The 17,402-nt window shown below is 28.7% G+C and overlaps 1 protein-coding gene across 1 annotated transcript; it reads left to right on the top strand.

Annotated features, from left to right (window-relative positions):
- The first annotated feature begins 12,068 nt into the window (after positions 1-12,068).
- On the top strand, positions 12,069-17,402 carry LOC129291681 (uncharacterized). The gene is made up of 2 exons (XM_054929159.1): positions 12,069-12,571; positions 13,726-17,402. Exon 2 carries the CDS (start codon positions 16,037-16,039, stop codon positions 17,162-17,164), a length of 1,128 nt encoding a protein of 375 aa, XP_054785134.1. The 5' UTR covers positions 12,069-12,571; positions 13,726-16,036; the 3' UTR covers positions 17,165-17,402.

The raw sequence follows: 17,402 nt of genomic DNA, 5'->3' as shown, positions 1-17,402 counted from the left end.
GAGGCACTAAATGCATGCACGATGATTATACTTCAAGACTCGGCCAACTCTCCCACTTACCCCAGTTTACTTTTATTTTATTTTTTTTATTTTTCTTTTTCTTTGGAGTAAACGTCAATTTCAAGTCAAAATTCATGAATTTTATTTTTTTCTTTTTAGTATATTTAATTTTTTTTATTTATCACCAGCAAGCAAATTATGAAATTATGCTGTTATTTTCTTCTAGAAACTTGAATCATTACCATGTAACTATTGATGGCACGGGATGATTTAGTATAGATTGTATGTATTTCATTGATTGAAAGGCAATATGTATTTGCTTGATTCAATTGAAGGTATAACCATGACCATCATTTGAGTTATGTCTAAGGATCTTGTGAAATATGTTACAAATAATAATATAATACTGTAAAAGTTATGTTCGTGTAACTATTACTCATTTTGTAAATTGTAATGTTAGGGAACTTCCAAAAAATATTAAATTTGTATTTTGTTGGCAAGTGTCGCAACATAAAGATTAATAACTAAAAAAAAAAAAAAGGTCAGTTGTGGCAGAGGGGAAGAAAGGAAAGGAAAAAACTATGTTAGTGAAAATCATAAAAACAAAAATCAATGAAAATGAGCCAAAAATAAGAAAACAATTTGGATTTACATCCTAAAAAGAATATAGATTTTCTTTCTGATTGTTTAAAGAGGTTTCTCCATAACATTTTAAAAAAATTGGGTGCGTTTAGGGCTTATTTTGCCTCAATCTTTTTTCCCAACCTCAGAAAAAGACCTTATAAAGCAAAAAGGAAAAAGAAGTAGAATAAACGGAAAATGTATACTTTGATCAATAACTTTTTTCAATTATTAATTCAGTTTTTAAACTTTAAACAATAAAATTTTTATAATTATTTTGACTTGAAACAATTCAATTCATCATATAATTCTTTAACTTAATAAATTTTTTTATTGTGCATAGTTATTTTTTTATTAAAAGTAATTTTATTTAAGATATAGTTAAATACTAAATACTAAATGCCTCTTTTAATGGGTATTTGAAGTTGGCCAAATTGCAAACTCAACTCTCCTCAGATGAACTATTAGAACTAAGTTTTTAATAAGTCAAATTTTAAAGACTTATTAAAAATTTAGGCTGAATGGATAATTAAAAATTTTAGAGATTAAAAATTATATCTTTTGTAGAATAAAATTTAAAAAGAGTTATAAATTGCCTCTTTAAATTAAATATTTCTACTTTTAATTTCTTTTTTATATATATAATTATCCATTATTTATGAGCCAAGTTAGATAGGATCACATTGGCAACAAAGCTCCTCCAATAAATATTTAACATTGATGTATACCTAATTCTCGTTTAGCTGAGTAAGATCACATTAGTGGCAAAACTCTCTTATAGAGTAATTAACACATTTGTATGTTTAGGACTCAAACTCAAAATTATTAGTTAAACTAACATAATTTCTCACTAGTTGAGCTATGTGTTTATTGATATTTTTACTTTTAATTTCAACCAGAGGTTCTGAAAACAAATGAGGGCGGACTTTTGACTTCTTATTAGTTATTATTGGCTGGTTTAATTGGCAGTACATGATTAGTCTCCTCTCTAAAATCAATGTGAACTATCAAAAGTGCTGGTATAGTAACCTCATTTCAAGCATTATACACGTCATTAATAAATAATTAGATAATTTAGAAATATAATAATTTTGTCAACGTGGAATTTTGACACCCATGATTAACGATTCATAAAAAAAATGTTCGCTTAATCGATCCCTAGAAACCATTTCTTTCCATTTGAACCTATAATGAAGAATACTCGTTCGAGTCTTTTTCTCCCTTCTGGAAAACGGAAATCATATACTCGCTCAGATCTAATTCGAAAGTATTGGTGCTAGATATGAAAATTTTAATACATCTATTATTTTTTATTTTGATTAGAATAAGCTCTGGGATATTCATAATTTATGAATATGAACTGTTAATACTTTTATAAATATATTAAGAAAAAATTACTCTACAAATTCTTCTAATTTTTCTCGTATGTAAATTAGGTTTATGTAGTTTATTTTATTGTAATATATTAAGAAAAAAGGACTAATGAGTATCTTAAACCCTAAACTATTACATGAATAACATTACGAACCCTAAACTTATAAAATGTGTAAAAAATTAACATGCTACTAAGCTTCAAAATTATAAAAGTAATGGCCGTTCTCTTTAAATTAATGGTGAGATTTCAAATATTTGAAATTTAAAAATTGAAAGAAGTTTTTGTACATTTTAAGATTCATGATCTAAAATACTATTCGTACACTAGTTTAGAATCTAAAATGCTTATTAATCCAACAAAAAATTAGTTTGCAAATCAAATTTTTTTTTCAATTTTAAATTGAATTCATATAGTTTATTTTATTTTAATCAAACCTTATAGTTTGATTGATTAAATATATTAATCCCCTAATACTAAAATTATTAATACATAATTAAATTTCAATATAAATTTTTTTAAAATTTGTAGAAAATTTTATTTAATATTTATATTAAAGTTTTAATAAAAATTTTATGTCCATAAAAATTATTTAGAAAACATAACCTAATTATCAAAATTTTAAGTTATAAAAACTCTGTAATTCATTCTAAAGCTATGTAATTTGTAATAAAAATTAAAAGTTTTCAAATTCATTTTTTACAAGGAAAAAAATTCGAGAATTTAAACTAACACATTTAATATATCAAATAATGGTTCAGGCCAAAAAAAAATCAAATAATAAATATTTAATTAAAAAAATAAATTACAGTAATCTAATTTAAAATTAAAAAGATTGTAAAAATCAGCAGATTAAATTTTCAACATCTTAATATGGATTGCTAATTGGTTAACGCAAACCACGTCTTGCCAATCGGAGGTTGGAAGAAGGAGTTGGCATTTTTAGGAGAAAGGATTTTTGTTGGGCGAGCCAAAGTTGTTAAGGACGAGCGTCTGTGAATTGTTTTAAAAAAAAAAAAAAAACAGTGAAAGGATTAAAGACTGGGAGAAAATTTCACCCAAAAAAAAAAAAAAAAGATGATGGAGGCGGGAAATGCGCCCCTTCGGGGAAGTGGAATGACAATATAATCCAGGTCGAGCCGTACAAAAGCCTATTGGGGCTTGTCCTTTATTGTCCTTTCGAGATTCCAAGCCGTCCAACTTAAATGTATTGAAATCTGGTCAACGATCATGCATTCCCACCATACTTAACACGTACGGCTACACGTACCATTTTCCCAAATTTGTCATCCATCAATTCTTCTCATCTTAAATTTTAAGATATTCTTTTAATAAAATTATACTTATCATTAAAATTAATTAAATAAATTATATAATTTTATTTTTTTAAATGTAAATATAAATATACAAAAAATGCGTTTCATTTAATATAATTTTTTGATAAAACATTAAATAGAGATAGAAAATATAACAATGAACAAAGGGTTATATATTGGAAAAGCATAATAAATGAAATATTTTTTTCATTAAAAAATATAAAGTATTTTTAATTAAATTTTAACTTTTAATAAAGTTGTTATTTACTTTTAAACTAATCCTATTTTTTACCCCTATTAAACACCCTATAATAAATGTAAAGTCACTATCATAAGGGCATTTAAAAAAAAAAGACAATGACTACACCTTAAAAGATTAAAAATGTCTGATATTTTTAAATATCTAACTCCTCAAAAAATACTTTATATTTTTTAACAAAAAAAGCATTATTTTTATTGAAATGTCTTATATTTTAAAATATTAAACACTTCTAAAAATATTTTATAAATTAAGATGAATAAAGTAATAAATACTTTTGATCACGGTATAAAATATTGATAACTATTTTACAGTTTTAAAAAATTATATAAAAATTTAATGTATTAAATTTGAGATAATTTTTCAATCATACCCTCATAAAAATTATATAAAAGTGCCTTAATAATGAAATCTGAAATTCTAATGTATTATTTTTGAAAAAAGAATGATAATAAATGAAGTATGTGTATAATTGTAAAAATAATTATAAAAATTATTTAATATCCCATATTTTAAATCAAGCAAATTTTTTAAAAAATGTCATATATTTTTTGAAACAAAAAGAAAATGTTATAATTTGGATTTTGGAGGGAGTAACACAACAGGTCCATACTCCGTACATTTGTACAAATTTCAAAATTACGTAGTCTGTCCTTTTTTTTTTTTTCCAAACAGAGGACAAGGAGTTGGGCCTGTGAGTAGCAGAAATTTTCTCCCCTGAGTATTGAGAGTATAAATAACGATAAATCACTTCTACCTAAGTTGTTACATAGAGAAGTGCTTAGATGCAATCTATTGTATTTATAGCAAATCATGAACATTGTGATTTTATGTTATTTTTATACCTTTTCTTGATTTATTTTATTAAGAAGTATTTTTTTGTCTCTCACATGTGTTTTTTTATTGGGGATAATCTAATACTATTAGGCATTAAATATAAACATTTATTTAACAAAAATTCAAACATTTATTTATCACTTAAATGTATTTTGTCACCAAACCAAAATAGGAGAAAGCCAAGACTAAAATTGGCCATATAAAAAATTGCTCTAGTTATGATGATAGATGACATTATGTGGGTTGTTTGATTAGATAGCTCTTAGCTGTTTGTTGGGAAGTGATTCGTGGGCGATATCCCCCTACTCTCCCAATCATCCATCACATGCCAAGTAGTCCCAAATATGGACACTCACACACAGCTAAAATCCGATCATAGAATAAGAATTTATACTAATATAAAACATATTCATTCCTTTTAAAAATATAAAATATTTTTAATTAAATATTACATTTTAATACAAGAATTACTTACTTTCAAACTAATCATATCTTTTTATATATATTCTATCAAACACTTTTTACTAAATATAAAGTTATTATTAGTAGAGACACTTAAAAAAAAAGATAATAATTATATTTTAAAAGATTAAAAATATTTTATATTTTTTAACATTCAATTTTTTAAAATATGCTTTTACATTTTTGAATGGAGGAAATATTTATTATGTAATTTGTTTTTATATGATGCTAAGTGATGATAATTAGAGTTAAAAATATAGGGCACGTTACGAGTTAGCCCACTGTTACTAAGAGCTGTGTTGGAACAGTTGACCTGAATAAAAATAAATATTTTTAACTTGAATTAGAGAACTTCACAATTAAATGACTTAATTCTAATAGGTTAGGGTTAGTATATTTAGCCCATATTATTTATTAAAACATAAAAATTAAAAATTAAAAATGGAGGGAGTTATTGCCAACTCAAACCCAACCAGACAAGTGGATTTGGAATAAGTCTTGATGGAATAGATTAATCTCATATATTGGTGGCGCATTTTTTTCAACCATTCGTAAAACATCATATTAATATTAAAACTTTTCATTTCTGTATTATTTTTTAAAATTTAAAAAAATTAAATAAGTACTGTATAACTTAGAGGGCCGAATCTAAAAATAAGTTAAACCTAATACAATACGTATTTTTTTTAATCCAGATAGGTTATTAAGGCCCGTTTAGTTTTTTTCCGTTTCACACTCAGGAAGCAAAATTTTACTTTTACAAAGTTGAAAGTTATTTAAATAAAATATTTTACAAAAAAATACATCCTAAAAATATATTCAAACAGTAGTTGAAAGTAAATTTTTAAAACATAATTATTTGAAACTTTTGAAAAGTGAATTTAAAAAATAGAATATTATTTGATTATATTATCTCAAGTTTAATCTCTTATTTTTTATTTAAAAATTAATTAATTCATTAAAAATAAAACTATCATTTCAATAATAATAATTAGTATCAATTTTTTAGTATTATAAATTGAATAATTAATCATGTTAATTTTTAGTATTAATATATAATAAAAATTATAAATTTTCATCACATTTTTTAAAATTATAAATTAAAAAAAATATAAATAACTAGAGATTAAATTTTTAGCATTATAAATCAAAATTTATATTATTTAAAATATTTATCATATTTTTTAAATTTTTAAATATATTATATTTGTATAATAAAAATTATAAATCATCATAAATTAATATTTTTTTATAATTATATATTTAAAAGTATATTTTATAATTACAAATTAAAAACTTTTAATATATTAAATTAAATTTTTTAAAATATATTTAAATATAAATTTTATTATAATAATTAATTTTTATTAAATAAACTTTTAATAAATAAACTTTCAACAAATTGAAACCAAAACGCACGCTCAATGAATGTGGTTCGGGTTGGCCGTATTCGAAAGGATAATAATGACATCATGTGCAGAGGGTGATGACGTGGCGAAGAAGTAGAAGTGAAAGAAGGGGAAGGGATGAGGAGTCACGTCGAGGACAGGTATGGTAATGAGTGAATGTCATGTACTTCAAGTTAACAATCAAAGCAATGAGAGTGCCAAGCGAGTGGGAATGGCACGCGTGGTCAGTGCGCTGTGCCTGCGTCACCCGATTTGCAGATCACCTTTCCGGCTCTTTTTTCTTTTTTTTTTAAACAAAATTCAAAAGTGAGAGCATGCATTAATAAAAAATGATGACAAAGCTAGTCCACAGTATAAGACCGTTCTTGTCTTTTTCCACCACTTCTAACAGAGGTTGATCCAAACAACAAAAAAAGTACCAATCAAATCCTTTACATGTGTTTAAACAAGAGTTTATAATGTAGCGAATCTAAATTTAAATTTTTAATAAAAAATTGCTTATATTTAATACTTAATAATAATTAAAATAGAATTGACTTTAATAAAAAAATATCTCTATATAATAAAAAATTATGTGCTTAAATGATAACTGCAACAAATTTCCCTCCTTGAATATTCAAATGAGAGCAAAGTTTACTCTACATTCTTTACTAGGCAATGGCGTGGAAGAAAACCTAAGATTGAAGATATGTGAATGACATTTGAAGATCAGTGCAAGAAATTTCATTATTGATGTTGAAGATATACATGGAGAAAATGGGAAGATTAGTGCACTCACTAAAGAAAATTGCTAGTTGCGGGATGAAGCTTGAAGACTTTTGAAAAATCTAAAGAATCAAAGGCGTGGCGGCATGGATGACTCTTGAAGACTAACAAAACAACCACAGGTGCTTGACTCACTTGAAAAAGGGGTAAGTTAGCTTAACCTGAGATTTGGCATTCGAGTCTTAGGATATGTAGCTACATAATTTCCCGATGTGAGGTACCACACTTCTCGAGGTGGCTCGAACTGATGTTGAGCCGAATTAGTCTGGATAAAGCTTAGGATACTGGTGCGCAAGCAAAAAAAAAAAAAAGGCTAACAAAACAGAGAAGGATATTTTGGTATTTTCCCTAAAACATATATTGTCCGATCTCTTCCCAAGCGTGATCCCTTGTGGGTTTTAGGGAGAATCTCATTTAAAACTCCCAAAACACAAAATATTACATTTCAAGCTTAATAGAATTTGAAAATGCACTATAGGCTTGGGAGGTTTTTTTTTTTTACAAATTTTGTTATGAATAAAAAGACGCAACGTATAAAAAAAGATGCAATTGCTCTTGTCTCAAGAGTATATTTATGTATGCACAACATAATATCTACAAATTTTAAATATAATATTTGTGAATGCATGACACATCTGGTGGGCATGGTTTTACCTAAAGTAAAATATACAAAAAGTAAATGATGAATAACATAATATTCATGAATATACAACATAATAAACATATATAGACTTGCAATATTTGTATAACATAAAGTTCATAATAAACAATATATTTCAGTTGAAACAACATGCTTCAAGTTAATGTTCACTAAATATGTTGCATATCATGAATATTGTATTGAGAATTTGTGGATATTATGTTGTATATTTATGAAACATTCTATTAAAACAAGAGCAAATGCGTCTCTTCATCCACAATAAAATTTGCAAAAAAAGCCCTTGAACTTATGGCGTAAATTTTTGTATTTTGAGAGCTCGAAGTGAGATTCTCCCTAAGTTTTATGCTAACTCTTGGGACTTCTACTCAAATAATATTTGGATATTTTGACCCTCGTGGCCAATTTTCTCAAATTTATAATGTGCCATGTGTTATTTAATTTATATAAGTAGAAGACAATTGGTAGTGATGACTAATTAACCATAGTGAAAACAAAATTATAATATTATTGGTGCTACATGCTTATAGCAATATTCAACGGGGCTCATCATCATATACATGCGACCTTTTTTTTTTCTACATGAAACATTTTTATTATGGTTTCCTTTCGTTTTTAAATTACATTTTTTGGTTAGTTTAATCCCTTCCCTTTTGGTTAAAGCATCCGATTTCCCATTTCTCAAGTCAAAAATAGTGCCCCAACGCGTAATTACAGGCCCCACCTTTTAAATTCCAGCTGGGTCGTGTTATTTGACCCAAATCAATTCAGATTAAATATTCACAACGTGACACAAGAATAGTATTTTAATTCACGCATTATATAAAATAAAAGTTATTTATCAATAACTAATGGTAATTGGGCCAAATGAAAGGGAGTGGATCAATATATTCCTCTGAGTATAGGTATGAATGTTATTTAATTTATTATAGTTATCATTTTAGAAAATGACAATTAGGGATCTCAGTAAAAACATTAATAATAATTACAAGTTTTGAATTATTGAAATCTCAACAAGAGATTATGATCTTTACTTACAATAAATTATCTTTTGTGGATTGGCTTCAAAGTCACAACAAGCTTTTAAAAATTTCTAACTAATGATGCTATAAAGAATTCTCAATTTTTTTTATTGATTTTTCAAGCAATAGTAAAAAATTACAAGTAAGTGGCTTATGATTTATAATTAATTTTCATAAATTTCTAACTCACACTATAGATAATCCTCAGTATATTTTTTGAATTTTCTCAAACAATTTATCCATATATTGACAGCAAAAAAATCACACATGATTAGTTTATAATTCATAACTAACTTTTAAAAATTTTTAACTGACATTATAAATAATTTTAAGCACATTTTTTACTTTTTTAAATAATTTATCTATATATTAATATTAAAAAATCAAGCTTCACTAGTTATAATTGACTTTCATAAATTTCTAATGGACATTACAAATAATTCTATATGTACTTTGTTAGTTTTTCAATTGACTATTTGCATAATTTTAATTGCAAGTTAGGAGTTAGGACCGTGTGTGTTATTGAGATTTTTAATAATTTAAGATTTGTAATTGTCATTAATATTTTTATGGGGTTCTTAATTATCATTTTCCTAATATTAAAAAATAAATAATCCATTTTTTGTGCATAATTGTGATGCCGTTAGCCCACCGTTGTCATATTTTGTGATGGGTCATGTTTTTGAAGATTGATTTGATTAAAAAATAAATGAATAAATGTCAGACTGCGGTGAAATATAAATTTAATTTGAAAAAAATTAATTTGTAAGTTTTTCTAATTCTTTAATTTTAAATTAGATCCTTATCATTTATTTTATTTTAATTAAACTCTTATTACTGTTTGATCGGTTGAATGTATCAATCCCTAAATGTTAAACTCATTAAATTATTTATTTTAAAAAATAAAATTAAGAACTTTTATATTTTTATTAAAACATTTTATGACTTTAGAATTAACGACATAATTTTTATAAATAAAAATTTATGTAAATAGATTATATTTTTTAAATATTGTTTACATATATACAAAAATTTCATAAAAAATGAATAAAAATGTAATCATTATATTAAATTAGCTTTTCTTTTTGTTTTTTTAGCTAAATGTGTTAATCAATTTTTCTATAAATTTTAAAAGTATTTTTGTTTTGAAAATATAATCATTAATTAATAATCTTAACCTTTAAATAAAATAAACAACAAATATCTAATTTAAAATCAATTAAAACTAGAAGAAATTGCACATTATAAATATTGACAATGATTAGAAAATATTTTAAAAAATATAAACTATAAAAAATCTATTTACGATGACAAAGATATAGCATGTTTGTCATGTATATAAAAATGGTTTGGGAGACATTACATTAATTAGTCAGAAAAAATGATAATCGTTCCGATTGATCAGTAATAACCGTTTGTTTTTAGTGGAAAAGATTAGCAATAACCTTTAATAGATAGATATAAAATTTTGTTAATCTTTCCCCATTTGTCTGTTCTGTTTAATAAACCCATATAATATGTTCTTGCATTCTTCGCTCAAGAATTTTATAAAACAAAATGTGTTATTCTTCTTAACAAATTTAGAATAAATGTTGTATTGAAATTTCAATACACTTACAATTTTACACCCTCAATTCCTTGTGCTGATTTGTTCTCTTCCGTGTGTAATTTAAACTGTTCTGAACTAGAAATATTAAAAAAATAACAAACAATGAAAATATACAAAAAATCGATCGAGAAGATATACTGCATATCTGGCAACCCAATCACGATGGGATATTCTTAATGCTAGGAATCAAAAGAGAACTAATCCATCCAAATATTTTTTCCACAAATATAAATAGAGATTTAAATATTTAAATGATGATCACTGTTAAAAAAAATCTTTATCAAAATAGTTATGATAGATGAGGGCAATCAAATCAAACATTATTTATCCTTATAAATATATTGCAAGAAAAGAACACAATGTATCTTCTAATCCATTACTCAATTGAGATTCCTCAACAAGAGTAACTTTTTGATGGATATAAGAAAATCCGTTATGGCCAATAACTTTGTAGCCTAGTAGCTTGTAACCTCATGCTTGACCCTTTAGTTCAAAATAAATTTTGTGATTGAGACACATTTCATTTTAATTATTGTAATCTTGTATTTATTTAAAATTATTGTTATCTTTTCATGATTTCATCAATTATGCTTATTTTTACATTTAATTTTAGGATGTCTATAATATTGTCCTATTCAATTATAAGATTAAGGTTTGGGCCTTATTGACAAGAATTATGAGTTTCACTCTTCTGTACTTAATTCTCTCTTTCTGTCTCTTCTCCCTTTCCCCATTCTGCCTTACTTTTTCTTGTCTTTTTTGCATCCCTAACTAAGTTTCTACAATCTCTATAAACATCCTAGTAATTTAGGCATGAATTGTTGGTGCTTGTTTTCCCTCTCGCTGATTTTCATTTTGGCCAATTTGTGGTGTCTGCTACCTCTTCCAATATCTAACATTTCAGGTAATGATAAAGAAAAAATTCATCTAATTTCTCTAAATAAAGGCTGAGATTTTGAGCATTAGGGGGTGGTAGCAAAGGAGACAACAAATATCCTTGGTGTTCCTAGGTTTACGTTATATTTATGATACCTTTATTTGATGTAATTTCTAGGAAAACACAGTAACAAGTCTGAGAAGAGGGAGGATACAAACCAAAGCTAAGGCAAAGTAAAAAATCAGAGAGGCAAACTAAGTTTTAAGATCTTCCTCAACATCTTATCCACCAGATGATGATAAATTTTCTCCCTCATGGGGACTCAACCAAAGTTGAGTGTTTTATCCTATGAAGCATTGATATAAGTAGGAGTATCAAATATGATACAGTACGATTTGTAGACATGGCAATTTTTAAAAATTTTAGGATACGAATACAGCTATATAAATAATTAAATATTAAATATTTAGATACACACATATTTTAATTTTATAATTTTATATTTAAAGTCAACAACTATAATTTTAAAATGTCTAATGCTATAACAAAATACAATACAATAAGCAGTTAAGCACTTAAGTATTATCAAATGAAAAAAAATAATCAACTTAAATTAATTCTTATCTTTTTCATATTTATTGACACCACTACTCTTTTCTATAAGTTCTCTCTCCACTACACGGATCAATGTTTAACTCAATAAAATAATCCATCTGAAATAAAAAAAATAAATCAGTAATATTATTAGATTGACAATCAATAAGTCAGTAATATTCTAGGAAGCAAGGATATTTTTTTTAAAGCAACATTTAAAAAAACATTTTTTTAGAACAACAGCATTGAGGACTTGAAGAAGAAGCGTCGAGGCTTGCGGTCTTGAGTATATGGGAACGCCAAACGCCAAAAGTGACAGAGTGTAGGAGAAGAAGATGAAGAAGAACAACACAGGAGAAGAAGATGAAGAAGAACTACCTCAGACTCGGAGAGACAGAGCGATGAATCACGGGTTGAAGAGATAGAGCGCCTTGACTAATTAAAGAAGCACCGTGGGTGAAGCGACAGAGCTCGGAGTGACTAAAGAGACAGAGAACCGTGAGCCGTGACTGAAGAAGGATGATGGTCAAACCTTGGAGACACAGAGCAAAGCTCACGTGAGAAAGGGGAAAGGATCGACTGGAACTGGACGAAAGTTAGGGCTTTTGATTTCTGGAAATGAGAAAAAAAAAAAAGGCTAAAATGCTAAGTTTTGGCTACAACCTGTCTCCGCCCTTTTCCGATTGAAACTGGAAAAGTAGATGCGCCGCTTCCACATCCTGTATCTGACACGGACACATCGGCATTTTGCACGTATTCGTGCTTCCCAGGTTTTATCCAAAGCCTTTTATTCTTTGTGGCTTTCCTTTCCTGCACTTCACTTTGGCTGCACATTCTTTCAACAAGAGAAAGACAGGCCACATGATAGCTTCACGTCTTCCATACTCAAAACCCTCCACCTTTGTTGTCATCGTCACATGTCTTTGCAAAGGTTATGCGTATTTTACTTTGATGGGTGTTCAACCTTCAATATGGTATTTGATGTGTTAAAATAATTCACTTTAATTTTAAATAAAATTATTTTAATACTTAAGAAAATTTGATAGAAAATCTAACGGGCATATTGAAATTTTATATTACTTCCATTTTAAATATAAGAGAAACTACTCTATGTTTCTTTATTTTTATCATAAGAAAATTACAAAATTTAAAGAAGCATTAATTATATTTTTCTCAAATTATCCCTCATATATGAATGGTATCATTAAATTAGAGGGAAAAAATAAACATTAATTACAAGGATATTTTAACCCAAATATTTCAATTTCAAACAACATTATTCTGATCAATTAATTTTTTAGATGCTGTGAATCAGTTGAAATTTTCCAATATTAAAAAACAGAGGGGGTGGGGAAGTTGGGAAGGTATTATAATAGATGAGATGGTGAAAGAAAAAATCATCAATCATCAATCAACTAATCAACTAATCAACTATCATCAACTAATCAACTAATCAACTAATCATCAACTAATCAACTAATCAACTAATCAACTAAATTCTATAAATCTCGTAGAATGAATCCGATTGGCCAAAAAAAACATCCTCTTTAATTGGATGATAGCCTTTTGTCATATGTAAATATCACAATATGATTGGTTTATCTCATTTAATATGATTCCAATTATAAAGTCTGGGTTATCCGTTTAGCATGCAGTCCCCTAATTTTCAAATTTCCTTTTCGTCGGGTGTAATGTAATTTGCTAATTGCACGGAAGCATTACCTGCATTCGCACTTTCCCATTCTTCTTCATTTTCCTCATTTCTCCATGTTCTATCATTATTCCCATCGTTTCTATTCAAATTTCAAATTTCAAGATAATATCATCAGATCTGTTATGTTGTTTGATCCTCTCCATCAATTTTTTTCCCCCTCAAAATATGATTCTTTCCACCTGTCTTCTCTTTTTCTTTCCGCCCCAATAGGTTCTGATCTTATCTTCAATCTTCAAACAAAATGGAAGAAGTGAGGACAGCCATTGGAATCCAGGGCAATGTAGAATGTGTCGGTGCCAAAGAGGACGATAATGACTGCAGTGAGGCGATGAGAAGCTGAGAGCAAGTTGAAGTCATCATGGAGAGAAGGGAGGGAGCCGATGATCGTGAGGAAGCTAATCATTTTGATCTTTATAGTGCCGAGTAGGTTAGAGAGCGAGACTGGAGGAAGAAAGGCAAAATTTGAACCTAATTCTTTTATCCATATATTTCTTTTTTCGTGTTTAATCTCGACTCTATCTCTCCCATTCTTTGTCTTGGATTCAAATTTCAAATTTCAAAACAAAATCAGGTCTGTTGTTCTCTCAATGGAATTATTTTCACCCAAAACAGGATTCTCTCTCCTGTTGGTTGATCTTCTTAGTGAGAAGCATTGATGACTATATCAAGATCCCAAACAGCCTCCTGCAATTTGGTGACCACCTTCAAGGGACAAAGTGGTGTATAGATCATATGCAAGCAAAACTCATCTTTCAAGACAATTTACATCTTAATTAGTCTTCTTGTGTGCAAATACTATAGTGATTTGGCATCAATTTGTATTTTATTAATTTCGGTTTGTTAACTTCCATGTTTCTTTTACTATATACGAGCATCTTAAGATTATAGCCTTTTTTTTGATGATTATACCTTTATTGGTTACTTTCTTAGATTTTTCTTTTAATTTTGGAGTGTCAAGCATGTAATAATTGCTATAGTAGTATCTGTGAATTTTATTTTGCTAGAACGTAGTGTGTGTTGAATTCATAACGGCCACTAAGACAAATGGTCAACATGAGGAGGGAATTTGGGTTTATACAGAACATCTTATACTAATAAAGTTGCATATCAGTGCAATTTCATTTTATAGTATCATAGTACTCAGACGTCACAGTGGTGACATCAAATGGCTATTTTCTATTTTACATTTTTCATTACAATATCTAGCACTACATCACTGAAATTCATTTAGGGGCCCAAAAAAAATCTTGGATTAGGAGTGGGTTCCACTGCAAACATTAGAAATACTCAAACCATTCAAGGAAATGCCACTCTTGGGGGATTCCCCATTGCTTGACCAGGTACTGGGGGTATGATGCCTAGAATGCCAAGGACTAAGAAGATACCATGATCTTTTTCTCTGATCTTTTATGTGGACTTGCATCTTTTCTTAGGGTTGGGGATTTGGGTGCTCTATTGGTTGAAACTTGGCAAAACTTAATGTGAGCTATGAGAAAGGCAATGACATTGCTTATGTTATTAGTTGAAATTAGCAAAAAGCTTGAGATTTTTAGAATTATAAGGAGGATAGCAAGTTTTTTCCATCTTTTATTGAAATTTTAATAGGCGTGTATTAATGTTTACATCTAAATTATTTTTTCTCAATTATCTCATGTAAAAACCATGCAACATACGAGATTTAATCCAGTTTAGAGATAAACGAAGTGGGTTTTGATAGTTTAAAAATAATAGGGAAGATCATTATAAAGTCCCAAGCAAGCAGTCTAACTGCCTTAAAATCAACTAATTATAACGTGGTTATAAATAAGGTAAATGTGTATTTTTACTTTTAAAATTTTGTTGAGGAGCATGCAGCACCTTAAACTATTGGTTAGAATAATTTTTCATTTAAAATAATTAAAATAAAATACTTTTACCCTTCTCATTAAATTCTTTAATAGTCAACGTTGGAGTTTTAGTTAATATTTCAAACGGTTAACATAGAGAATTTGGTGGCAAGGGCAAAAATGCTTTGTTTTAATTATTTTAAAGGTAAAATTGTTTCAGCAAATAATTTAGGATGCTAGGCATTTCTTAGAAAATATTTTAGGGACAAAAATACACCTTTACCCTTATACATAAGATTTTGTGAATTGACCAAAATAGCCATGATTTTTATAAAAAAAGAAACGCCCAGGCCCAACACACGCCCACAGGCCCTTCTCCCCATCTTTATCTCTCCTAGCAACACCCTCGATCGACTATGGCAATCTGTGTTGCTCTTAATCTTATTCCTGAAAAATTGCCCAGTATAGGCTAAGGGTATAAATAACAAAATCATTAACAGAAGCTCCCTTCACTCAACAATTCCAATGACGTATCCTTCAAAAGTAGAGTTCTTTGGTTATAATCAATCAGCCGATTCCAATTCTCCTGTTGAGCACCGAATGTGCTCCCGCATTGTTCCTCGGTATATACGTTATATTTATGATACTTTTGTTTGATGTGATTGCTAGGTAAACACAATAACAAGGTTGGGGAGATGGAGGATACAACCAACGGTATAGTAAAAAATCCCAGAAGCAATACTAAGTTTGAAGATCTTCCTCAACATCTCATCCACCACATTATGATGAAATTTCTCCTTTACAAGGACTCAACGAAGTTGAGTGTTCTATCCAAAGCCTTTCATTCTTTGTGGCTTTCTTTTCCTGTACTTCACTTTGACTACAAATTCTTTGAACAACATGAAGACCCACATGACAGCTTCATGTCTTTCATCCTCAAAACCCTCCACCTTCGTCGTCCTCAAGGGCCATTGCGAAGGCTAAGCGTAATTTACTCTGAAGGGAATTCTACCTTCAATATGGTATTTGATGCGTTGCTGCACTTTGCAATAGAGAACAACACTAAAGAGATAGCCTTTTATGTAAGTTCCAAGCACAGCATCAATGTGAGATACGACTCGCTTCTCCGTCTAATTTCTTCACAATGCTTGACTGGGCTCAAGCTTGAAGGATTTATTAAATTTCCAATTGCTGATCTTATCATACTGTGCCCAAGATTGAAAGAGCTAGAAATCGCGAGAAGCGAAGGACTGCAAACTGTAACAGTTTCATCTTTGTCTCTGGAGAAGGCATGCATCGGTCATTCTTTAGAGTTAAAAGAAGTTCATTTGAAAACAAAGAATCTACGGTATTGCTCGTTTGTTGACCTTCCCCACCCTTGTGAAATCAACTTATCTGCTTGTGAATCCATAAAAGATATGCATGTATGTGGTGTAAAGGTCACAAAGAACTTGATAGAATTAGTCACTGGGAGGTTGAACATCAGTGACTGTGACATTCCTGAGAACCTGAGCATTCATAATCCTAGAATTAAAGACTTGCGGATGAATAGAAATGCTAAACTGGAGAACCTATTTCTCTTGGCTCCCAATCTAGAATGTCTTCGCGCCTATGAATTCGAAGGACAGAGACGGGTATTATACAATATCTCATCAGCATGCGCGGCTCTCAAGGTTTTGGACTTGATGGGAGTAACTGTAACTGATGAATGGGTGAGAAGTACAATATCAGAGTTAGGTTGTCTGAAGGAATTAAGCTTAAGTCATTGTCATGGGTTAGAGAAGATGGAGCTGAAAATGACAAGCTTGAGAGGTTGTCATTGAGGGGTTGCTCCCATTTAAAAGAAGTCATTGTTGATGCGCCAAACTTAATCCATTTTTACTATTGACAAAGCCGAATAATCATGCCTCCTGTTTATCCGATCGTGAAAATTTTATCAACCAAATGCAGTTCTGCCGAAATTGAATTACTATCTCGCTTCAATGATATTATAGATACTCACTCATGGTTCGGTAACATTATGCAGTTTCTCTCTTGTTTTGATCACGCCAAAGACCTCAC

The sequence above is a fragment of the Prosopis cineraria genome, unplaced genomic scaffold, assembly GCF_029017545.1.
Source record: "Prosopis cineraria cultivar Desert tree isolate PC_DT_omini unplaced genomic scaffold, ASM2901754v1 PC13, whole genome shotgun sequence".
Lineage (NCBI taxonomy): Eukaryota > Viridiplantae > Streptophyta > Magnoliopsida > Fabales > Fabaceae > Prosopis > Prosopis cineraria.
Note: the sequence above shows the minus strand (reverse complement) of the source record. Positions and strands in the feature narration are given on the sequence as shown.